This window comes from Neoarthrinium moseri, assembly GCF_022829205.1.
Source record: "Neoarthrinium moseri strain CBS 164.80 chromosome Unknown scaffold44_Wmoseri_CBS_16480, whole genome shotgun sequence".
Classification (NCBI taxonomy): Eukaryota; Fungi; Ascomycota; class Sordariomycetes; order Amphisphaeriales; family Apiosporaceae; genus Neoarthrinium; species Neoarthrinium moseri.
The window spans coordinates 191,112-215,310 of record NW_026055158.1 but is presented as its reverse complement, the minus strand read 5'-3'; the positions used below and the strand labels follow the sequence as shown (position 1 = coordinate 215,310).

General features: G+C 52.4%; 10 protein-coding genes across 10 annotated transcripts; 3 read left to right on the top strand and 7 right to left on the bottom strand.

Moving 5' to 3' along the window:
• Positions 1–632: 632 nt before the first annotated feature.
• JN550_009566 (uncharacterized protein) lies at positions 633–1,304 on the top strand (the record flags this gene model as incomplete). Its single annotated transcript, XM_049321652.1, has 1 exon — positions 633–1,304. One exon carries the CDS (start codon positions 633–635, stop codon positions 1,302–1,304), a length of 672 nt encoding a protein of 223 aa, XP_049168513.1.
• A 479-nt stretch (positions 1,305–1,783) lies between these two features.
• Positions 1,784–2,619, bottom strand: JN550_009565 (uncharacterized protein; the record flags this gene model as incomplete). The annotated part of the gene is made up of 2 exons (XM_049321651.1): positions 1,784–2,520; positions 2,583–2,619. 2 exons carry the CDS (start codon positions 2,617–2,619, stop codon positions 1,784–1,786), a joined length of 774 nt encoding a protein of 257 aa, XP_049168512.1.
• A 1,271-nt stretch (positions 2,620–3,890) lies between these two features.
• On the bottom strand, positions 3,891–5,320 carry JN550_009564 (uncharacterized protein; the record flags this gene model as incomplete). Its single annotated transcript, XM_049321650.1, has 5 exons — positions 3,891–3,997; positions 4,077–4,617; positions 4,675–4,751; positions 4,883–5,179; positions 5,245–5,320. The coding sequence occupies 5 exons, from the start codon at positions 5,318–5,320 to the stop codon at positions 3,891–3,893; spliced, it is 1,098 nt and encodes a 365-aa protein (XP_049168511.1).
• A 606-nt stretch (positions 5,321–5,926) lies between these two features.
• JN550_009563 (uncharacterized protein) lies at positions 5,927–7,523 on the bottom strand (the record flags this gene model as incomplete). Its single annotated transcript, XM_049321649.1, has 3 exons — positions 5,927–6,484; positions 6,542–7,158; positions 7,211–7,523. The coding sequence occupies 3 exons, from the start codon at positions 7,521–7,523 to the stop codon at positions 5,927–5,929; spliced, it is 1,488 nt and encodes a 495-aa protein (XP_049168510.1).
• Positions 7,524–9,180: 1,657 nt separating this feature from the next.
• Positions 9,181–12,991, bottom strand: JN550_009562 (uncharacterized protein; the record flags this gene model as incomplete). Its single annotated transcript, XM_049321648.1, has 2 exons — positions 9,181–9,705; positions 9,836–12,991. 2 exons carry the CDS (start codon positions 12,989–12,991, stop codon positions 9,181–9,183), a joined length of 3,681 nt encoding a protein of 1,226 aa, XP_049168509.1.
• Positions 12,992–14,597: 1,606 nt separating this feature from the next.
• JN550_009561 (uncharacterized protein) lies at positions 14,598–15,566 on the bottom strand (the record flags this gene model as incomplete). The annotated part of the gene is made up of 2 exons (XM_049321647.1): positions 14,598–15,131; positions 15,201–15,566. 2 exons carry the CDS (start codon positions 15,564–15,566, stop codon positions 14,598–14,600), a joined length of 900 nt encoding a protein of 299 aa, XP_049168508.1.
• Positions 15,567–16,312: 746 nt separating this feature from the next.
• JN550_009560 (uncharacterized protein) lies at positions 16,313–17,412 on the bottom strand (the record flags this gene model as incomplete). Its single annotated transcript, XM_049321645.1, has 4 exons — positions 16,313–16,378; positions 16,434–17,103; positions 17,154–17,307; positions 17,361–17,412. The coding sequence occupies 4 exons, from the start codon at positions 17,410–17,412 to the stop codon at positions 16,313–16,315; spliced, it is 942 nt and encodes a 313-aa protein (XP_049168507.1).
• A 1,116-nt stretch (positions 17,413–18,528) lies between these two features.
• On the top strand, positions 18,529–19,701 carry JN550_009559 (uncharacterized protein; the record flags this gene model as incomplete). Its single annotated transcript, XM_049321644.1, has 4 exons — positions 18,529–18,539; positions 18,593–18,896; positions 18,948–19,421; positions 19,480–19,701. 4 exons carry the CDS (start codon positions 18,529–18,531, stop codon positions 19,699–19,701), a joined length of 1,011 nt encoding a protein of 336 aa, XP_049168506.1.
• A 178-nt stretch (positions 19,702–19,879) lies between these two features.
• Positions 19,880–21,459, bottom strand: JN550_009558 (uncharacterized protein; the record flags this gene model as incomplete). The annotated part of the gene is made up of 2 exons (XM_049321643.1): positions 19,880–21,192; positions 21,249–21,459. 2 exons carry the CDS (start codon positions 21,457–21,459, stop codon positions 19,880–19,882), a joined length of 1,524 nt encoding a protein of 507 aa, XP_049168505.1.
• A 964-nt stretch (positions 21,460–22,423) lies between these two features.
• Positions 22,424–23,521, top strand: JN550_009557 (uncharacterized protein; the record flags this gene model as incomplete). Its single annotated transcript, XM_049321642.1, has 1 exon — positions 22,424–23,521. One exon carries the CDS (start codon positions 22,424–22,426, stop codon positions 23,519–23,521), a length of 1,098 nt encoding a protein of 365 aa, XP_049168504.1.
• Positions 23,522–24,199: the final 678 nt, after the last annotated feature.

Sequence of the window (24,199 nt, the reverse complement as noted above, 5' to 3'; positions counted from 1 at the left end):
GACCCGGAGTTTTAAGAGCAAGTTGTGGAATGTTCTCTTGCATGTTTGGCGCCCTTGGCCCTTCAGATCAGAACCTTGTCATGGCATTGGTACTTCAATGCATGGAACATTTCTTGCTCGTCGCTGGTATGGTAAGGGGCTACTACCCACCTTACCCATCTTTTGGGTGGACCTCCATTGAACACTTTCAGCCATGCAGGAGGCTCCTGTTATACTGAGTTCCCGGGCACACCATCGGCAGCTGTGCCCTCGGATATATTGCCTATACTATTCGAGACACGCAGCAAGCCTAGGTATTAATGCAGCGTCCGTCAATGAGTTTTCGCACGGGCTGAAGTGAAACTTAGGGCTGGCAGACGAATAGTTACGAACCATCAAACTAGACGGCAGCGTCAAGCTTTGGTGGGCCAGCATACAGATATAAGGCGTCAACTTGCTCTTTGTCGGTGGAAACAGCTCTTGGAATTTAATACATCCTCAAGACCTGGCCCAGAAAGCCAAACAAGGCCCGAATTTGCGCACGTCCATCATATCAGCGAGAGACAACGCCCACAAACTCTCTTCTTCCCCAATCCAGAGCGGCATCGTGAGAACTTTACTACAGGTGGCCCAGAATTCATCACGTTCTCATGATGCCTAAGCGCCGCAAATCTTCCATCAACCCGATAAGTGGAGGGCGTTCAAGGAAGAAGGCGCCGAAAAGAAGCACCTCCTCGGAACACACGGTTCACATACCAGAAGCCCCAGCTAGTCATGAGGATGCAAAGTGCAATCATGTCTCATCCACACGAGCCGGACACCTAACTGATGTTTCTGTGAGCCCTCACGACCAACTTACTGTGAACCCGCCAAATCTCATGGCTGGCCAGCTCGGATCGGTCGTTCAAGTCCAGGGCACAGATATTTATCTAGAGTTTATAAATGGGGAGCTCAGCACCATCGAGCCTGCCGGCCTCATTGTTCGACGCAAGATAGCCCTCGCTCTGTACAGCTGGATTTCTCCATTTCTGAGCATTGAGGGACGTGGTATCGATGACCTCTGCACGTTGGAACCATTTCGGCTCCGCGGTGGACCGGCTCCGGTCTCACCTGATCACAACGACTTTCAGAAGTACCAGCGGGTGAATCAGATGCTAAAACTTTACGGGAGGAATCTGATCAAGGCGCAGCCTATGAGCGGGAAGATGTCTCTCGGCCTGTTGCAGGTCATGGCCCACGTTGGTCTTACTCGCATCATTCCAGAGGAGTTTCCGAAGCAATGGGAATTGTACCTGGACAACGGCGGCCGAAAGCGGAAATATTAGTACCAGCAGCAAGTTAGGACGAAGACAAAATGGCAAGAGAGGCCATTGAAAACCTACAGGAGTTGATTCTATAATTGCGTCAGATGGAATACTAAGCTATGCTTCTGGTTGTTGCTTTTCACTCTACAATCGCCGGGACACGACCATCGAAATATGGGTTGGGATTTCACCTTATATATGCAAGGCTGGATGAACAAGTATATGGTGACACAGTTTTGTCCCATCCGCTCCTATGAATCATTTTGAGGGTGATGCAAAACTCACCAAACTACTTTGCTAAGGGTTTATCATCGAAACGACTTCCGCATTGGTATTGGTTATTGTTTTAATTAGTTTGTCCATAATTATATGGAAACTCAGAATCACAAACATTTCCTAAGCAAATATAATAAGCAATTGGAATTGGACATGTTTCTATGTCCTGATAGGAGCCCTTAGCAGAACTTACTTTCCTAAGGCTGTATGATGCACCTTCATCATCACCATTTCTCCTGTGCCGGTCTCAAGTCAAGTTCATCAACCCACAGGTCGGGTTCCAGATTAGCCAACCAGAGATATACTTTCCCCACGCTCTCGGCGCTCATCATCTTGCCCGTGCTGATGTTCTTGTTGTTCTCCCCGGTCTCGTCCTTGATGCCACCGTTGGCGATGGTGTGGACGACGTGGACTCCCTTGGCCGAGTGCTCTTTGCCGAGGCCCTGGGCGATCATGCGCACGGCGCTGCGGCCTGCACCGTACGCGTTGAACTCGGCGTTGGTGCGCAACGCGCCCAGCGTGCCCGTGAAGATGATGGTGCCCTTCTTGGCCGGGTCCTGTGACAGCGTGGTCTCGCCGCCGTTCTGCGCATACATCATTTTCAGGCTCTCCTGCCCGAATGCGAAGGCCCCCGTTGTGTACTCAGCCACGTTGCGCTCGAACTCGTCCGGTGCCGTCTGCAGGTACGGCTTCTTGAGTGAGTGTTTAACGTGAAATACGGCCACGCGTAGCTTCAAGCCCGCGAAGTCTGGGTGTGCACCGATGTCCGCGAACGTCTGCTGCAGGTTCGAGGGCTTGGTGTCGCATGGGAATGCATGCAGAAGGCCACCCCCCGAGGTCTGGCGCAGCGACTCGCACAAGCTGGTGAGGTTATCCTTGTTCCGTGCTAACAGGGCCACAGCGAGGTTCCCGTGTGCTGGGCTAGCTAAGACGCGGGCGATACCAGCCCCTGATGTTGGGCCTGGATGGAAAGTGTGTCAAAACCGGATACATGCTAATGTAGAGTATAAGAGTAAGGCTCACCAGCGCCAATGAGTATCGCGAGTCCTGAGGGTGGCATAATAAATGGTTGGCTATTATTGGGCTATGATATGATTTGAAGCATTGAAGATGAGAGCGTGATAATTGTAATTTTTGGTTAAATAAAGGTTCATTTACATCTTGTTGACCTTGTAACTTGGTTGGCCTGTCGGTCTTTGCGGGGATCTGCATTACTTGAACTGAAGTATGACGTCTTCCACGCTGGTGGCCCAAACTAGAACAGAACCTCGGTTATGACCCGAGCAGTCCGCAAACACCTTGGCAATAGATAATATCCAAAGTGCAAGAGGAGATAGCGAGAGAGATAGAGAGAGAAAGGGAAGCTCAAGGAGTATGAGCAGCTGCTGGACAGTTGTCGAGCAGGCTGCTACATAACGTTTTGACATCCATCGTACTAAGGGGTTACCTGGCAAAGGTAGTCAGGGTAAGTTCACTATCATAACACTTTTATATATCCAGATAGCCGCAAATTCTGGTCATCGTAGTTCCTTGCCTGTCGGTCGTTCGATTAGGGGGGTTTGTTTGATATGTTGGCCAACGCCAGAACGCTTTTCTCTCGGGGTGCGAAATGAAGACAAGGGCAACCAACACAAACCCCATTAATGTACGTGCTCGATGGCGGTCGTTTACTGGGTCGGAAAGAGCCTGTGGCGAGATATCACACAGTACAAGAGCATTTGGTGGAATGGTTTGGTCAGTATCTATTGGCAGCCCGAACCCAGGTGCTAGTCTTCCGTGGACAAGCTCCTCTGCATTCAGTACCGCGCTCGACCCAGAAGCAACAATGCTAGGGTTTATGATACTATTATGGTACCTACTATCTCTGGACTCCTCCGAGGGGGAAACCGCAGCTTCTTTGCATACTGTCACACCATTATTGGCTATGATGACTATGGCATTGGGTCAAAACTCGGATTATGCCTTGCCGCTGCTCGTCAGTTGTTTGAGGCACTTGATCGTCTCTATAAGGCCGGCGAGGGAGACCTGGGCCAGATATCGGGTGTCATATTCAGCTTGTTCAAGTTCCGCAATAGATCAGCCTTCGACCTCCTCGAAAACCGTACCAAATGCCATATTAGAGAGGATCCTGATGGCAATGTTCACACTCAAATATTGAAAAACGCCAAATATCTTGAAAAAAGATTAGCACGGCAATTCTGGGTCCAATGAGGGTACAGATTTGACTCTCAATGTATAAGTATAAATTGTATACTAGGTGATTGATATCCTTGTTATCCCTCGTTGGAATATCGGTGTTATAAAACATCTCGATTACCCGAAACTCTTCATTCATGCAAAGTACTGGCCCTTGAAACCCGGTAGTATCTGCTGGCCTTCGGAGGACTCGTAGCTGGTTCCTTTCCTCTGCTGCCACTGCTGCTTAAGCGTGGTGAACTCTAAAAAAGGCACACGGTGTCAGTTATGCATATGGTACGATGCCTAGCAAAGAAAGGGGATGTCCGATAGTGTACTTACCTCCCATCGTGGGCACCTTGTGGCCGCCCTGCTCGAACTCATTCTGCGTGAAGCCGGCGCGCTTCAGTACGGGCGAGTCGATCGTCTTGAGCACGAGGTCGTTCTGGGGGCGGGCAAAGTACAATAGACCGAGGCGGTCGACGTGACGCTGATCTTTGGGCGGGACCGACACGCGATGCACGGTAGATTTGATGTAGCCACCAGTCAGAAAGTTGAGGGCGTCGCACGTGTTGACCGTGAGGCTGCCGTCGAGCGGCTTGGCCCATTTCCAGTTGCCAGTCTTGTGGTCGCGGATTTGCAGCGCGGCCACTGGCTGCCGGAATAGCAGAGTGATGGTGCCCAAGTCCGTGTGCCCGCGCGACCACAGCCCGTCGGCCAGCTGCTCGATCTCGCGTTCGCTGAACTTTGAGTACTTCATGTACCGCAGGTGAGACTCGTCATGCGTCTCCCACTTGTGAACCTTGGTGAAGAAGTCGGGCGGCAGCTCCAGCGCCAGTGCGATAAGATGGTTAAGCGGGTCGAGAATCTTGTCGTGCAGGTCCTGAGAAGTTTGCGTTAGGCAGACAAAAGGAGGTAGTTGAGGGTATGTGCGACATACCTTGGCGAAGACCTCAATTTCTTCCAAGTTATCCTTAAGCAGTTGGGGAATAGGTTGAGTAATGTGACCATCCTTGGCTAAAAGGGGCCCGTGTTAGCATCCTACCTTTGAGCCAATCACGCGCCGCGAATCGCAGGAGTATAGAGTATAGAGTTTAGGGAATAGAAACGGGAAGAGAGAAAAGAAAGGGGGAAAGAAAAACACTCACTAGCCATGTTCCAAACCTCAGTCTTGTCAACGATGCCGCCGCTCAGCACCCGCCTCCCGGCAGGCCGGTAGCCATTGTAATCGCCTGAGTCGAGGTCCGGGGTGTACTTGAGCTTCTCCTCGAGTGGAAGCTCGTAAAACGCCTGGCCCAGCGCGAATTGCCTATCGACTCTCTCCTGCGATATTCCAAAGTTGGTGACGTAGAAGAAGCCCTTGGTCCGGATAGCCTCGATGAGGGTATCTGCGAGCTCGGTGTTGCCTTCAGGGGTTCCGTACTTTAAGAGATCGATGTTCGACACTGCGACGCATGTAAATACTTGACCAATATACAGCCCGGGGCATGTTATTATGTTCGACACCTACAATCTGCCCATTCCAGATTTTCCCTAGTCTCTTGGACGTGGGAGTATTGGTAAAGCTGAGGGGTAGCGTGAGGCATCTTGGTTGTAAGTCAGAGTTGTCTTGGCAATGTTATAGAATACAGTTTCGATGTTCCTAAAATGTACAAAAGGGTATCAACAAAAATATGGCTGTTGTAGTACAGTAACTATAGGAAGCACAGAGAATATTTTTCGTGTGATATAAGACGGGGAGATGAGTTGGAAAATGACATCCAGCAATACGAAGTAGCAATGTCGCTATAAGTGAGCTACACATTACCTCCGGCTTATTCACGACCCCTCAGCGGGTTGCCCACCGAGCGTCCGGGTCCACACCGAGTTCCATGCTGCCACGCCAGTGGCCGAAACGGCATTCCGTCATTCGAACAGATATTGCGCGACCTTATTTGTTGCTGGAATCGCAATGTCACAATCAGGCCCGGTCCGACAGGGTTGGTGGTCTCCCAGAGTAAGTATTAATGCATTTTCTCGTTTAAACACGTGCTGAGACTATATATTGCCTTTATCCAGAGGCGGAGTGCTGATGGTATCTATATGCAGCAGTTGTATCTACAGTAATGTCCGTATATCCCACGGATCGGGGTATCTATTGGTCAAATTCCGCAGTCGGAGCCCTATGGACTAATTCTCGACCCTTTCGCCTCTCAAATCTTCATCCGCCACCCGCTCTTCGTTTTCCGTTGTCTCGCTAATCTCGCCGCCCCAATCAAGCACATGCCTATTAGGACACTGATACCGGTAAAAACCTGAGCACCCCAATACTTGCCGCCTTCGGCCGTGATGATAGCTCCTGCGATGGGATTGCCAGTCAGCACAGCAAAACTCACGATGGTGAAGGTCATGCCCATGCGGGTGCCGCGCTTCCTAAGATCGGTGGTAAGGCTTGAAAGCCCGGCCGGGAAGAGCGACTGGATTCCACCTGCCGCGATGCCATAGAACACTGTCCAAGCGTACAGCTGGCCCGGGGTCTGTACGGACATCCAGGAAAGCAGGGCGATACCGGTGATGAGACACGCGGGAATCATCATGTTCAGCGGCCCTACAGTATCGGCGATGTGATTAGGCAGAATGCGACCTAGCACGCCTATGCCATTCAGGAGCAGTAGTAGGTTCAACGAATCGGTGTACGCAAACCCAGAAGTAATGGCATCACGACTGAACGACGAGATGTAATAGAAGCCGAAATAGACGGCCCAGAAATTCTACTGTGTGTTAGCCGATCAAGTAGGCTGCGAATGGTAGCTACTTGTTGAACTTACGAAGAACATGCCTAGCGCGTAAAAGGTATACTCAGGCTCCTTGAATGCGTTCCACTCGACTAGACTACCCGTTCTCCTTGGCGGAACTCGCGATTTCATGAAGACATTGGCGCACAGAAGCGTCGCAAGTTGCACGAAACCGATGGCGCGGACAGCCCAGCCGAAGCCGACAGAGGGAAGCAATTGACGAGCCATGGCTGGGAAGACCAGACCGCCAGTCACGGAGCCACAGGCGGTAAGACCAATGGCCAATGAGCGCTTCTTCTCAAAATACGTCGAGACGACCGAGACGGTTGGAGCAAAGAGACACCCGTTTCCGACACCCATGCACAAGCCCTGTGACAAGATCAACTGCCAGTACTGAGTGGCAGCGGAGGTGGTGAAGATGCCGATCGTGACGAATACAGTGCCGAGAAGGAGTACCGGTCGAAAGAAGCCAGCATCGGTGAAGCGACCTGTGAATGTCCCCAGGAAGAATGTCAGAAAGACCTGAATCGAGCCGATCCATGAAATATCGGATGGCGATTTGTCGAGGAGCGACGTGTAATACGTCTGAAAAACGCCGAAGCTGTTGATAAAACCCCACGTGTTCATGATGACAAGATGTCCGCAGAGCGCTATGGGATCATTAGCAAAGGCCCGCATCGGAGTACCAGGAGGATGCCGTACCGCATACCCACGCCTCTCGGCCCCCATCCGGAGGTGGACCCGGATTCCAGCTGGCGTTCGTGGAGATCCGGCTCAGCACCCGACTCAATGCTCCAGTAACTCCGCCAGCCTCCGTGTTCAGGAACTCTGGCTCCGGCGGTACTGCCCAATCGTTATCGTCGTCATCGGTCGAGGCGTGGTCAGTTGATCCTGATCGATCATCCTTGTCGCTTCCCGAAGGCCCATCCTGAGCAGCGTCGATGGGCTCGACCTGCTTCTCGATATCCGATGGTAGTTCACCTTCCCCGGGGTTTGAAGCTCTTGTAGGAGGCATACTTTTCAAGATTAAAGCAAGCTATTGACAATGAAAGCAAGTGGGATAAAGTGACGCTGGGCGTTGGATATAATGAGCGACTTCTTTCCATGGGCATACACCAAAGGCAATAAGCTTAGTCTGCAGTCATGAGGTCAATGGGCACTGATTAACAATGTAGGTCTTGGGAACCCATGGGCCTTGAGGCAGAACGTCCACTTTATGTTGGAAATGTTAATAAACTGGCAAGAGTCACATCCGAACCAACAGAGGAAGAGGGAAAAAAAAATTTGAGGTATGGGAGTCATGGCCCCATCAGCCCTTGACATTTCGAAATAAAGGGCGTAGAGCAGAGCGAGTCTCCCTGGGTCTCCGGATCGGAGGGTCCTTGACACATTGTTAAGTGGGCAACTGGTGGATACCGAAAGTCTTCATGGGCGGCCAAACATGGGAAGGAAAGCGGGGTCGCAGAGACTGGAGATATGGAATGCGGCGCACGAAGTCCGGGAGTGAGCGAGAGCGCGATAGAGGTGGTGACCGGGAATTATTATGGCCGGGTTCTTATTAGGCTGGCGCAACGAATGGAACGCCGTGGTCGAGCGACGCAGCCGTGGGCTATACTGGGGAAAGGTTGTCTCCTTGTCATGACGTCTCGCTTCCTCTCACTGCCTGCAGCAGCCACGATTGATCGATCCATGGCCCCAAAACCGACGATACAGGCAGCAAATGGCGAGACTGAGTCCGATTTGACGGTAAACAAGCAGCCGCGCATCCGCGTCATTCCCGGAAAGGAAGTCCTTTGCGCGGGTGTTATTTCCGGTGGGCCATCAGCATCGAGTGAAGGTTACTGCTTGCAACTATGCGTGTGACAATTTGCTGTCCCAAGATTCGCCGGTAGAGGGGCGGGCTGGCGGGCTGGCGGGTAGCGGGTAGCGGGTAGCCATGGAACTCAGGGAGTCGGGTGACTTTGCCGATGCAAGACGCCCCGTTCAAATTACTCTACCCTTGCTGCCATGCCGCTAAACCCTCAACCGCTGCCGCGCAGTCTGGCGACAAGTTGCGTGTGAGAGAACAGAAAGCTTGTGAGACAACCTGCAAGAGCCACAAGCCCCCGCCCGCAAGGCTGAAAAGATGCAGCGAGCCCGTGAAGCCAATTGACAACTCCACCTCGGCAACAAGCAAACACTTGGCACTTCTGGAGCGAGAAACAGCAAAGGATCAAAGGATCAAAGCTCTTCAAGTCATGGCGTTACTTGGCGTTGGCCAGTGTTGATCGACTGTCCAGGTAGTCGGACAGCTGGCCACCCACGACAACCGACACAAAAAGCACCTGCTCGTGGGTCGAATGTGCCATGAGCCACATCTTGGAGAGCTGGGCCTTGCCGCTTCAGATTCAATCACGTTTATTCACCAACTGAGAACGGCAAGTAATGTACTGATATGATTAGATTGTGGAGCCTACGTAGGTAGCATAATTATCTACAGTCGAAGTGATGGATCGACCAAATGCCAAAATGTAAACGACTCATCTCCGCCAGTCGGCTCCTCTGTTCCTCGCCCATCCCGAAGAGATATTATCCGCATTACCTCCATCGATTACATTGAGCAAAATCGTGTTGCCAGCAAATGAAAAAGGTGTTTCTATGACCGTTCATCTTCACCGAAGACCTGAGTGGATTCAGGCGATCCATCGTCTTCCCTGAGACTTGGTCAAGGTGGTGTCGCGTACCTTTGAACGGCAGTTGGCTGCCTCGCAGTTGTTGTCGAACCAACCAAGCTCGAGATCATCGGCCCACCACGTACGTGCCTCGCCGTCACTCTCAACATCGATGAGAACAGATGTCACATCCTTGAAATCGGCGACAGAGACTTGCTGTAAATCGCATTTGTCCTTCTTGGGGCAGGCCGGAACGTGAATGGTCTGAGTAGTAACCTTCTCCTGCTTCTTGGTCTTGTCATCGAACCTCATACCGGTGAATGTGAAGTCACAGCCGCTACGGTCGGACTCGCATCCAACACTGGCTCCATAGAAGTTGAAGGCGAAGCAGTTGGCAGTCTGCCCACCTCCCATGCCGAAGCTGGCTCTCTCAGTCGTGACAACAGTGTCGGAAGCATTTAAAGGAGTGAACTGGAGCATTGCGTCTCCAGATGATGGACGGAAGCGAGTGGCAGAGGGACCAGTAACCTTGAACGACTGGGAGAACTAGACCCGGTGGTAAGGACTGAACATGGGCATTGAGTCTCGTCTGGCAGTCTTGACAGAGTGGGAAGAGAGGTCATCCATCTGTTATCAGAGTGAGTGATCAGCTATGGGACACAGATGAGTCACATACCTTCAGCGTGAAATCTCCCTTGTCGGCTGCATGGCCACACCCGCTGTTGACCTTCTGACCCCACTGATAACCACCTGCAGATATGGTGGGCACAACTGGAAGATCCGAATTAGTCACCTGACGTTTGAGAGGAGGTGGAGAAGGAGTTGAGCCAATGTTGATCGTTGAAGTCGCCTGGGGTATTGCACACCAAGTGATCACAGAGCTGGAGATCATTGTGGAGGTCAAAGAAGGGCAGTCAGGAGGGATTGAAGTCACAGCAGGTGTGACAGACGGTGGTACACCGGTTCCAAAGACAGCACCGGTGCCAGAAGCAGTCATCGACATGGTTGCGTTCCATCCACTCGACGGAAGGGTGAACGGCGCTGCACCCGATGTCTGAATGGCAGTGGAAGAAGTAGTGCAAGGTGTTGACTCACCAGATGAAGGTCCTGCAGTAACAGTGATCGCCGAAGGGAAAGCAGTGGATTGCTGAGTATTGCCGGTCTGACTTGGGAAAATGGTAATCTCATCAGGGCATGGGGTTGAAGGACCATTTCCTGGGCCGCCGGAACCATTGCCTGGGCTGCCCGCACCTGGGTTACCAGAGCCTGATCCAGGGTTACCCGAACCTGGGCTACCGGAGCCGGGGTTACCAGAGCCTGGGCTGCCAGAGCCGAAGCCTGGGTTGCCGGAGCCGGAGTTGCCTGGTCCAGATCCAGAAGTGCCTGAACCACTGCCTGGGCCACCTGAGCCATTGGATGGTATAGAAGTGACGGCGACAGGAGCAACAGAGTTGGAGATGACAATGGTCTGGGTACCAGGGAAGGTGGAAATTTGGGTAATGGTGAATGACGGCGAAATACCTTGACCACCAGGACCGCCTGAACCGCTGCCAGGAGCACTGCCGCCATAACCGCTTCCAGACGTGCCTTGAGGGACTGGAACAGTGACAAATGTGCTGGGACCTTGACCTCCTGATGCAGCACCGCTAGGGAAAGGAATGGTGACAGGACCGACAGAGCCACCTGGAACGCCACCACTTGGGTTCGCGGGGACAGTGACAGTGATTGGACCAGCAGAAGTCCCTTGGCCGCCAGGGCCGCCGGGCACACCGCTTGGATTACCGGAAGCCGTGACAGTGATTGGACCTGCCGAACCACCCTGATTCCCGGGGCCATTGGGGCTGCCTGAGCCGTTGCCGGAACCGCCAGAGCCATTGGGACCATTGGGAATGCCTGAACCGTTGTCAGAGCCTCCTCCATACCCACCAGCTGGAGTACCTTGAGGAACTGGGACAGTGACTCCAGTGCCTTGACCTCCTGGAAGACCGCCACTTGGTACAGTGATGGTGAGTGGACTGCCGGGGCCGTTGGGACCATTGGAGCCACCTGGGAAGCTACTGGCATTCGGGTCATTGGGTATAGTGACAGTGACAGGTCCTGGGCCGCCTGAATTGCCACCAGGGTTGCTGGGAACAGTGACAGTGACTGGGCTTGCCGATCCGGCTTGGCCACCAGGGCCGTTGGGACCATTGGGACCGTTGCCTGAGCCTCCGCCGTAGACGCCCGAAGGTGAACCTTGGCCTCCAGCACCACCTTGGCTCCCAGGGGTACCTGATGCACCTGGGCCGCCATTGCCGCCCGGGTTGACAGTGCCACCAGGACCATTGGGAGCAGTAACAGTGATGGGGGAAGACACAGTGAAGAAGGTGGTGCTCATGCCTTGGCCACCTGGACCATTGGGACCGCTGGGGCCATTAGGATTGCCGGGACCATTGGGACCATTGGAACCGTTGGGGCCATTGCCAAAGCCTCCTCCATAGACACCGGACGGAGAGCCCGGGCCTCCCGAACCAGGACCATTGGTGCCAGGGTTGCCGGCGCCACCAGGAAGGCTAGTGACCGTGACAGTGACGGGAACAGGAGCGGTGACAGGAGACGTCAAGCCTTGACCTCCAGGAATTCCAGGATTGCCAGGAGGGAAAATGGAAGGACCTTGGCCACCGGCACCTCCAGGACTGACACTGCCGCTGTTGCTGCCAGGGTTGCCAGTCGCTCCAGGGCCGATGGGAAGACTTGATGTGACACAAGGGGTGCTGAGACCTGAGCCTCCATTGCCGTTGGGACCGTTCGGGCCGTTGGGACCATTCGGGTTTCCAGAGCTGCTCGGGCCATTGGGACTGCCGTTACCACCCGGGTTGCTAGTGATGCCGGGAAGACCAGGAACAGTGACGGTGACAGTAGCGAGGCCAGAAGCTGGGAATGTGCTCAAACCTTGACCACCTGGGCCGTTGGGACCATTGGGATTTCCAGAGGCACCAGAGCCACCGGGGCCATTGGGGTTGCCGTTACCTCCGGGATTGGCAGTTGCGCCAGGACCATTGGGGCCATGAGGAAGAGTGGCAGTGTCACAAGGTGTGCTCAAACCTGGGCCGCCAGTACCATTGGGATCGTTGGGGTTTCCAGAAGCACCTGGACCACCGTTGCTGCCGGGGATGCCGTTGCCAGGCCCGTTGGCTCCCGATGGGTTGAGAGTCTGGGTCACTGTGACCGTGGGCAGAGGGTAGGGGTAGCTGCCGCCATTGCCAGCGCCAGGAGTAGATGAGACACCGAATGAACCTGGAGCACCACCGCCAGAAACGAGAGGTGTGATGATGGTGTAAGTGATGAGACTGCCAGCAGTCTGACCGTTGAAAGGGGGCAGAGACATGGTGACATAATCAGTGGTGAACAGTCCGGTTGATGGGCTGTTGCCAACGCCTGCAGTGGCACCAGTGCCGGTAGTGCAGGGAACAGTGGCAGTCTTGGCAGGGGACCAACCTGGTGCAGATCCTGCGGATGGGTATGAACCAGTCTGAGGAGAAGCCGAGCCATGAGGACCATTGGGGCCGTTGCCTCCAGCAGGAGCCGTGACAGTGATGGTGGACAGAGCGGCGGGAGTAAGAGTCACAAACACAGTAGTGGGCTGAGCAACAGGACAGGTGAGAACGACGGGAGAAACTGACAACGGGGAACCAGGACTGCTGCCAGGGCCGCCACTACTAGGAGGAACACCGCCAGAGGAGCCACCACCACCCTGGCCTTGACCACCGCCAGAGCCATTGCCGTAGGACTGGGCTGTTGCTACCTGGAGCAGGACAGCGAGAACGAAGCCCAGAAGGGCGTGAGGGTTCATGGTTGTAGTAGAGTCAAAGACAACGGAAGAGAATGAACGAATGGACGACGGGGTCAATGGTAGTCCTGAAGGAGTGACGATGTCCCTGCGGGAGGAGAATCGGGACGGAAATGGAGTTGAGAAACGAAGGATGGAGGATGAAGGTTGAAAATGGAGAGGAGATGAGTGTGAGAGAGGGGAAAAGGCGGAAATTTGAGGAGGGTGGAATTTTCTCTGATGACATAGCAGTCTGTTTCGGTGTGCCTTCTGTCTGTTTCTTCTCGGATCAGTCGAGCTGGCAGGCGCTAGACCGCGTCCTCGTATTGAAATGGTGCATTTGGGATTGGAGTGACGCAACGCCCAGCAGACGGGGAAGGAGCACCAACAGCCAGGCTCGGGGTCGTCCCCCAACAGATTCTACACAATGTCCCAGGCAGGAAGCGCACCACCCGACGGAACCGTAGTGATGCTGAAGATGTACACCAGCGCAATGTTGTTCATTGCACGAGAGCTGTGATGCGCTGCGTCAAATATATCTTCCACACCATTCAACTACGGTGAACGTCCCTGCGTCTACGTATGCGTGACCATCAAGCCATGGAGCATACCGCCAAGAGATTCTGCGATGGCATGTTTAGCAGTCCATCCATGAGAATGACCATGAATTTACGTGTATGGGTGTACTTGCAGTTGGGTGTTGGGGAAATTTCGTCATGACCCTGAGGCCAGGAAGGAGCACACATACAGGTGATACGGAATGAACGTCAGAAAAATTCTGCCCTCATGGCATCAGAATCGACGGAACTAGTCAACAGGGCCAAAGTGCCACTGAAGGCGTGGCAAACGGCTTAGTCCTACGCGTGGGTTGGTATGTCAGATTCTCAGCGTTCTTATCAAAAGACAACTATATCAAAATCCGCCGCCATCAAATTGTGCATAGATTACGAGTACCGGCATTTGCGGCTGTAGGTATCCACTGTACAAATATACATGTCAATGCAATTGACCTTGAACCGGCCGCAGGTTGCTAAAACCCCCAACAAACCTCGGACTCTTGAAGCCAGCAGCTAAGAAGGAAAGAAGGCAACCCACATCGATGGCGTTGACGCCTGCTGCCTCAATTAGACAAAGGTGGTTGTTTCCGAGTGTCCAGCCCCGGCATGGAGAACATTGAACGCTGCAAAATGCCTCTCCATGTTTACAAGGCCAGCCTTCCCTTGAATTGCAACTTCGCGGCTTGATCTCGGCCAATATCATTATGCTGGCTCATTGTTAGTCATTGGAGAAACCATAAAGCAGAAGTGATTTGTGTAACGGTGATGGATTGTCGCTAAGACTTCAGTCTACCGACAATTCCTCGCGGCAGACCATAATTTAGGCTTCTATTGCCGTTTGTAGACAGTCACAGTAACTTCGCATTCCGATTTGTAGGATCGGTGGGTGGGTTGAAACCAGAAGTAGATGGTCAATGCTTGGAACACCTTCTCTGCACTTCCATAATGCCAACAGTGGGTAAATTCATCTCCATGAAGGACACGGAAAACAACGTTGGGTGGTACATTCGCAAACCACCCAAACATCGTGTCCGGCAGCCAACTGGTGACCGAGGACCCAAACCCACGTCTACTCACACAGGAGTATCAGAGTAAGGTGGAGGTGGCGAATCAGGAGACTCCTCTCCCGCATGCTCAGGAGTTATGCCTGACTCAGCTGGAGCTGGCGATGGCTGACGTGTGCTGTGCTCAATCTTAGCTGCCCAAAGAGCCGAGCCGGTTGTCGAAGTCAACAGAAAGAAGAACGACAAGATGGGTACCAGTTCCAACAACATTGCCACAGTCCCGAACCACGTGTAGTCCCATCTCCTCCTGCTGATCTCGCGCTTGCGCTCCTTCTTGGTCAAACTCTGTAACTCGAACCATCTGTAGTGCGCGAATGTCCCAAGTCGGGCACCGGTGATCAAGATGAAAGCTGGAACGCCGACATACGGCACAAGGTTCAGAGGGAGGAAAAAGATCAGCTCGGCAATCTGGACGAGGCTCCACGGTTGGTAGACAGCAACGGTCGAGGGTTTGCCCAGCATCTTGACCGAGGTTGGAGCGTCTGGGAAGATGATGCGATGCGGCGTGATGAGGTCGACCAGACCCTTGTCGATGAGTGTTGCCTGCCAAAATCTTGTCAGTACACGAGAATGTATCTTCCAGACATGGAACGCGCTTGCGAGGAATCTTACATCAAAGACATCCACGCGACACTCATCCACAAAGAACCCTTCGAACAAGCCTTGGATGATCACCAAACCCTCCCCCAACACCAAAACCACGGCGTTTACCCACGCTCCCCAACCGTGGAATATAGCAAGGAAGGCATACTGCGGTAGGAACGCGAAGGTGAAGAGAATGGTATATACAAGCACGGAAATCAGGGAGAGGGGGAGGAGACGGCTTAGGAAGAGTGGGTAGTAGGCTGGATGGCGGAGGAAGTAGTAGATGCCTCGGAGAGGATAGGATGCCGCAACGAGAGCTCTTGTGATATAATTCGCAGGCCGCTCAAAAGTCTGTGCGGCTTGGTGAAGGTGGCCGCGAGAAGACGAGGACATAGTTGCAGGATGATGGCTGTTGGAAGAAACGCTGATATTCTGGCGGTGGTCTTCTGGCTGTGAAGCTCTCGCGAAAACATGACGTCTGTACGGTGTGTCGCATCGCAATTAGGTACTCCATGCACTGTACTCAGCACGGTCCCCGGAGGGCTGCCTGGAGCTGGGCATGTGAACCGCAGCACAGGCGCTAGGTGGGGGGATCTGCACCTTGGCAGGCCGGATGTGGAGCTGTGGAGAGGTCGGGCTACTCTCCAGGTCCCCAGAGCTGAACGGCATGGCTGAAGTGCTTGCGAGATGGCCTCGGGATGCTCAACTGTAAAATGTCTTCAGAAGCTACTTTCGTTTCTTCATCAAATGGCATCAATTCTGTGGGTGTCCTGCGAACGTAAAGAAAAACAGTACCATCGACAGCCCAATCTATAGGTGACCTGTAGCCAGCTCCAGCCCGCCTGGAATGATAAAATGCAGACGACCACGCGTTGGGCAGACTTTCATGCAGTCCACGACCACTTCTTCAATCCGCCATTCACCAAGTATGTCTTGGGCATGCGTGACGAGGAAAAACTTAGATATCACATGTGAGAGGTAATTGAATCAATTATGGCTTTTGGCGTGACATTTCTGCACGGAAAGTCAAGCGCATTTTCCTTCACTGGTGGTCCTACTTATTATTATTTGAACGGCCTGTGAATCGAGCCCGGAGGTAGGAAGAGCCAAGCCGAAATCGTCGACGTGGAGCACATTGCTTAGAGTTTGTCGACCAATTTTTGGGCAGCGTACGTCGTATTTGTTCCCCATGTCTTGGCAGTGCACTACATCTGGGTTAGCGACGACAACATCGACTGGATCGGAATTTTGGATACACACCTGAAGATATAAGAAACCATCCTCAACCTGGCACTCGCCGTATGAGTCATCAGTGAGCTTCTCAACGATTCTGAAGACGATTTCGCCCTTGTCGATGGCTTCGTTGAAACCCTCCTGAAGGAGATCATCTTCCTCAAACTTCTGCCATTGGAGTTGGCTCACAAGACCGTCAAAGTAATCACAGGCCACTCTGCCAATGTTTAACTGCCAGTCCTCACGAAGCTCGCTCTTCTTTGTCTGGCTCTCTTGCTTGAGCTTAGCGAAGGTGTCCTCGAAGTTGGGGTTCAGCTTGATGTCTGGCTTAGCAAGGAGGGCGGCAATCTTCGCACGAATCTCCTCGATCTTTGGGTCATAGTCCTGGCGGATACTTGTGCGAGCAGCAACGCTGAGAGTCTCAGCAGAGCCCTCGGGGGCAGGTGCTTCATTCAAGGCCTTGAGGAGAGTATCCTTCTCACAGGCGTAGCTGATGTTGACGGCGAGGTTGTCAGGGGCGAACAGCAGGCGGAGGGTACCTTCGTGAATGTCGACACCTGCGTAGGTGAATCTCTTGGACTCATCGATATCTAGTGTCACAGTGTGTTTGTAGGCAATGCTGTTAAGCTCTTTGAGACCGTCTTCGCCGAAGCTGCTAGAGTAGTACTTCAGCTGGTAAATGGCGCTATTGATGTATCTAAATTATACGTCAGCAAAGGTCTCTGATCAGTTCTATTGCAAACTGACTCAGCAATACAGCTTCCAAGTGAATCCTTGGCATAGCCATCCTTGGCGTAGGCATATATCTGGTTCGGATTCACATCCACAGTCCATGGCACGGTCAGGACATCGGAAAGGTCTTTCTCAATATCGCCTTTCTTGTTATCCCATTCATCACGAACTATACACGTCAGGTGAGTGGACGTGGTACTAGAGAGTGGTAGGGCGACTGACTGTTCTTGCGAACTGCAAGAGGGAGTTTCTCAACGGGAGGAAGGCGAGCCATGTTGTAGGGTTAAAGGTTGGTGTTGTTGAGAAGAAGGATCTGTGTCGTACACAAATTGGCGGCGTGACGAATGTGTTTAAATATGTGTCTTGGATTTCCCAAACTGTCGAGTAGGTGATCAACTCTTTCATAACCATCTATGGCAGCACAGGGGTTTTGGCTCTGGCGGCTGACTCGGCCGGTACATTGGTATTCCAGCTTGCCATATCCGGCAGTAGGCGTGGGGAGCTTGTTGCCTGACGATGTCTAGTCACTAAGTTCCAGGCAGACTATCCTCAACGGCCCCATCGCAAGGCTGATTTGAGGTTCAGCTTCAGGGTCTTGCAGAGTTCTGGTCGTGGCTGTGGAAATGAGCTGCTCGCGCCAAATTGGCTCAGCTGAATGCGCTACGCGGCTCAGGAGCCCTTTCCGTCCCACCACCACAAGTGAGTGGAATGTGGCCGTCCACAGACAGGAATTTGGATCCTAATAACTTCCTCAAAACAAGCGGCATCTCAAATACGTAGCTCAGCACCTAAGTTACATCTCAGCATGGGGTATACAACGTCATTTGGATAATGTTGCCTACAGACATGCAATTTTGTGACGTCGGAGAACATGAGGCTATGCATCTGCCCCAATGTGACTGACTCGGCTATATCACAATGTTATTGGCTGCAGTATCCGAACACCCTGAATTGTTATATTGTGGGGCGACGTTTAGGTAGTCTTGGCATCCTTTAGCTCACATGTAGACTCCATCTCCCCTTTCCCTTTCCATTGAGGCTGGAGCTGGACCCTGCCACGACATTGTGACTAATGCTAGGCATGGGGTCAGCCTCACAGGTGTGCATTCTCTAATGAACCCAAAGACGGTGTCCTCAACAGGGACAAAAGCAAGGGGCTGCTTCAAGGCCTGGGCTCGCTCTGCGGCCTCCCCATTATTGGGACATCGAAACTAACATGACTTGCTAGTAGAAAGGCGGGTCTATTAGCTTATTAGTACAATACTGCCTCGTCAAATACTGATCATCTGAGATATATTGTCGACCTTGATATACAAATTGGAGGTGCACCAAGTAATCGAAATATCGCCAGTCACATCCTGCAGTCAAGCGCCCACGTTGAGGAACAAGCATGTCGAAATTGTTAGTTTGCTACTGTCAATAATGTGGCCAAGCGATATCTAACAGGCTCTTAGACCCCTCAAAGTCCAAGTCGGCATCAGAGACTTCTGGTCCAAGAACGAGGCACCAGTCCAAAAGGCACTGGCCGCCCTCAAAGAGACAATCGGTGTTGAAACCATTATTGAGCCAGAATGGCATCTTCTTCTCTCTGAGCTAGACGGATTATACCCTGACAAGAGCACTTTTGTTCCCAGCATTGCAGGATGTGTCCACTCATGGTGTACAGCTCTTTCAACGATTCTTGACGATAGCGCCAACGAAGAATGGACTGATGCCTTGCTTGACCACATGAAAGGCCGGCTCAGAGTGTTTCTGGAAGTAAGGTGCCCCAATGCTCGTGTGAGGACGGCGTACTTATTCAGGCCATAGGTATACAAAGGACCCCAGCCAGCTCTGAGCTGGTCGGGTGAACGGACTGGATTCATAATCTCGCTACCCAAGGAACATGTACCCTCACCATGGGAGATGGAACCCTTGTTCAAAAGCCAATCCCTTGCATGTTTTGACGAGAAGGTTGCGCCAGCAACTGCAATGGCGCACCGCTCTGCGCCGAACGACGATTGGGCAGATGTGTCACTCGATGCAAAAACCGGCAAGCCTGAGCTGATTGACCACTCCCATAATCGCACTGTGTCAACGGTGACCGCCGACTTCGAAAGATTGCCAACTTGTAGTATCCTTGGGCGCCCAGATGAGCTGCTTCTCAAACCGCCATATCATATTGCGGTATACGATAGAGGGACGACATTGATCGAGGTACATGGCAGTCATAGTCCATCACTGCAGCTACTGGCAGAGTACTTAAAGAAGTGGTGCCGGGTTAACCACCAAGATAGTCGCAAGGTACGTCTCCATAGCCTTGAAATACTACCCGATTTTGTAAAATTAAGTTTCACTATAGCCTCCCGGTGTCGAAATTAAACTCCACCAATCGTCCTTTGGTCTGGGACTCATATATGATCGGCTCACACTCTCCGTCGAGAACAGATACACAACTTTTACCCTCAGCCCGATGATTGTTCTGTCTTTCATTGAAGGTGTATTGGGATACAAGAGCGTCATTGCAGATGGAAATAGCTGGAAATTTCGGAAAGATATCGAGTTTCGAACCTCTGGGTACTAGGTGCAGCCCAAAACGACTGCAGCCCTGCTCGGGAGGCCGTGCATTTGATTCTGATCAGAAACGAACTAGCACCAATGAGTGATGGAGTTGGCGAGATATAAAGTATTGGTGAAAGGGCTATCTTTTCTCATTAAAGCGATGGTCGAGTGCCTTGCTAGGGAGTACAGGAGCGGGTATCTCATAAGCGATAACGGAATCCGAATGTTTTCCAATCAGTGACATCGTCGTAATCCTCCGGCCGAAGCTGCACCTCGTTGATAATCTCAGTGACCGTACGACCGTCAGTGGCATCATTAACTTTGCCTCCAACAGCGCCTGATGTGCCAGCGCTACCCTCAATACCCTCAGTCTTGCATCGTTGAGTGTTCATAAATTGGAGGTAAAACCTGAGCAGAATGCACAAGCAGATAGCCAGCGCGTAACATGTCATAATAGCTCTGAAGGCAGTTGGATAGGTCGGTGCCTCAGTCGATATGAAGAGTTGCGGACCGGCAATGTTCCCAGCGCAATAAGCAATGAAAATCAATGCTGTCATGGTCATTTTCTTGGTCACGCCCTTGAAATTGACCTGGATCAACGACAAGATTAGTGGCAAGGCGGAAGGACCCGTAGACAATAAGAAATACCCGAACAGGGAGGCACCTGAAGGGATAGCCGCTCGCTTGACGATCAACGCACTGCCAACGACGGGTGGCACAACGATGAGAGCAGCTAGGATGCAGTTAAGTGAACGGAAATGCCCAGCAAGCCAACCGGTACCACTAATAGCGATCACCGTAATGATAGAGTATGGAATATTGATCAAGGTCGATTGCAGCGATGTGAACCCGAAAGACTTGATAACCAAGTTGGCAAAGTTCTGAGTGCCGCCGTTAGGAATCTGGCACAGCAGAGCGATGCACCAGATGAGCCAAGTCTTTGGGTCCTGAAGGCATTCAAGCACCTGGTCCCATTTCCAGGTTGTGTTCTCGGTCTTTCCAGTTCCAGCGATGACAACTCGATCCATGGCCCATTGGCGCTCCTCAACCGTGAGGAATTTCGCTTTGGAGATCTCATCGGGGAGGAGGAAGAGCAGAAAGAAAGCCCAGAGAAAGGTGGCGACACCGAGAACAATGTACATCCAGCGCCATGGGCCCACCTTGTCCTCGATATGTCCAATGCCGTAGGCCAGAAGTGATGCGACGATGCCACCGACCGAGTTTCCGGCGAACCAGATGCCAGTTCTCTTCGGAATTTGGTCGCGTGTATACCAGGTGCTGGTGATGAACATCAACGCCGGTGACACAGTAGCCTCAGCCATTCCGAGTAGAAAACGGACAGTCACAAGTCCTCCGTAGTTCGAGCAAGCTGCTGTCAAGGCTACAACTATACCCCAGAAAACTGCTGTTCCCGCAAGGTACTTGCCAACAGGCAGTCGGGCGATGAACAAAGTCGTTGGGTAAGTCCATAGGAAATACCCAAAGTAAAACACACTCGAGACCCAAGAGTATTCTGCCGACCAGTTAGCTCCAATGCAGCACAATAGTTTTGCCAAAATAGATGCGCACCCTGTCCAACAAGATTGTTGTCTTCCTTCAACCCAAACACAGCAGCACTAGACAAGATGGTCTTGTCCATGAAGTTGAAGCCGTATGTGATGAACAATAGCGGCATAATGCGCCAGTCAATCTTGCGCATGATGCGACCGGCGATCGCATCATCAATGTCCTGGAGGGCGTGATGCACAGGCACCGGGGCCGTTTCCTCAGGGTCTGCCATCGTGGAGTATGATGACCTTGATTGGCTAAGCAGATGCTCGTGAGAAGCATCTTCAGGGGCGCGCGAAGCCATCATATGTACTCTCCGATGCCCTGCTCATGTCATCGGCGGTGATGTGCCGACGTCGTATCTTGGACTATTGTGTCGCCGGCCTTTGGGCCGACCGTTGATAACGGGTCATTCGGGGATTTGTTAGTGCCAAGGGCGTATCTCTGGCAAGTCCCCATTACCCAAGATACAGACGACAGAGATCCGGCTCTTCTGGTTGGACGCATTTTTAGGGCCTCTCCGACGCCTCTTTGCTGATCGCCGCTAGCACGTTGCCGAGCACTACTGACACCGCTGGACTGCCTGCCGGGAGCACGTCGAAGATGAATTTACTGCTTGAGCCCAAAGATGGGTCCTTCCGCAGAGTACATCATACGATGATATGCATTCGATGATATGCTTTCGATGTTGAAGTACAACCTCCCATGCGAAGTACATTTGGGCCAATTCAAAGGTCTGCCGATCAATCATCCATGGTCAATTGACGGCATTCCAACCTCTACGGTCCCGTATCTTCAGGCGTAGCTCAGAAATGATATGTCTTACAGTACGAGCAGCTCAAAACATGACTTTGATAATATTCCATGCTCACTATAAGATGCGAACCATCAATCAAACCAGCCCGTTAGTTATCCGATAGGGACTTTGTTGCTATCATGTCGATATGTTTGTGGCCTTCTGGTTTCATGAGTCTTAACCAATACGCTTGATTGCCCCGCTGTCGGGCAGTACCCCGACTACAAACTTCCCCAAGCGGAGTCAGCAAGTCCCGAATCGGAGGAAACCAAAAACGAATCGTGGTTCTCCCAATTGATCTAATGTTCCTCAAGAAGAAGCGAGTGTAGTCGTTTTTATTCAAGAATGTACTCGTGAAGGTTAATTATGGTCCCGGCTGCAACAGTGCAGAATTGAGGCAATGAACGGGCTCGAAGTGTCTCCCTTTATTGCATCCTTACCCAAGGTTGAACTGCATGTTCACATCGAGGGAACCTTGAGCCCGTCTCTACGATGGAAGTTGGCCCACCGGAACAATGTGCCTCTGCCATACCCGACGTATGAAGCACTCTTGGAGTCATATAACGTTCTCTACAACCACAGAAAAGAGGTCAATGGCGACAATGGAGCCCCGACGTTCCTGGAAACATACTTTGCAGGGACCCAAGTACTCTGCCAAGAAGAAGACTTTTACGAACTCGGAATGGAGTTCTTACAGAAAGCCAAGGAGATGAACGTCCGTTATGTCGAGCCGTTCTTCGACCTGCAAGCTTACTTGCCTCGCGGTATTTCGGCGGAAACGGTTTGCGAGGGCTACCTCAGAGCGCAGAAGGAAGGGGCTGAGCGACTTGGGGTGCACAGCAATTGGATTATGTGCTTCATCAGAGACCAGCCGGTGGAAGATGGCATATCTGCATACAAGGCGGCTCGACCATGGGCCAAAGTCGCAGGGGGGAAGGGGCTCTTTCATGCTGTAGGGCTTGCAGCGAACGAGTATGACCGACCACCTCTCCTGTTCGAAACCGCATATGAGATGGCACAGAAAGACGGCTTGCATGTCACCATGCATTGCGATGTGGACCAGAAGGATGCAGTAGACCACGTGCACGAGGCTATATTCTCGGTATGCGGTGGAGCCGGCACAGAGCGGATCGATCACGGCCTCAATGTCATTGACCGCCCGGAATTGATCGAGGGCCTCAAGAAAAGAGGCATTCCTCTCACCCTGTGTCCCCACGCATACCATCGACGACAAGCGACCGAGGTGCTATTCCCAAAGTTGCGAAGACTCTACGACGAAGGGGTCAAGTTTTGCATCAACAGCGACGATCCTACGTACATGCACAATGTGTGGATTGACGGAGCGATGGAAAAGGTGTATCGCTACTGCCACATGACAGAGGCAGATATGATCAGACTCGCACGATATGGTGTCGAGATGTGCTGGGCGGATGAGGGTCTCAAACAAAGACTGGAACAGGAACTCGACGACTTCGAAGCCAGCGTTTGTGGGGGCTAGGGATTTCAAACTACATCCTGTCAGCTTCTTGACACAGCACATAGAGTTCTAGTACCCTGCCTGAGTCGCTCGCACCAATTCCCAAACCCAAACGCAGCCTCCCTAGGTAATTACTGGACCACCTGTTGCAGTCTTGCGCCAGTGCCCAGGCTGTGGCGATGATTCCCTGGAATACGGTGCCTCGGGTACCTCCAGCTACTAGGAACCTGGTTTCATGGGGTCTGACCGCGGCTGTGCTTGGAGCGGTCATAATAGGTCGCCTTACAGGCGGGGAATGCCAGTTATCCGCCAACCGTCCAGCCTTTAAGGCGCCAAATTGAACCACATTCCGGGGGCATGTCTGCTGTCTCGCAATGCACCCAATTATATCCGAAGTATTTTAGCTTGGGCGCCCCAAACGGCCTCTACAATCGCCAGTCAACATAACATCTTACTACAAGCCTTGAAAGTCGAGTCGACAGCGAACAATGGGTATTGTCGCCGTATTTCTTAGTCAGCTTGCAACAGTGCCCCAAGTGGCACCTGTTTCGCAGGGGCGAGCAGATCATTTCCCATTGGCGAGGACGCAAACCCACCTCTGCCAAGACGACTGGCTGTGTTTGGCGGCTGAGAGGCTGGGTGGCCCATTGTGTGACGCACTTTTGGTGTACACTCCTTTGACCGACCGCCGTGACACCA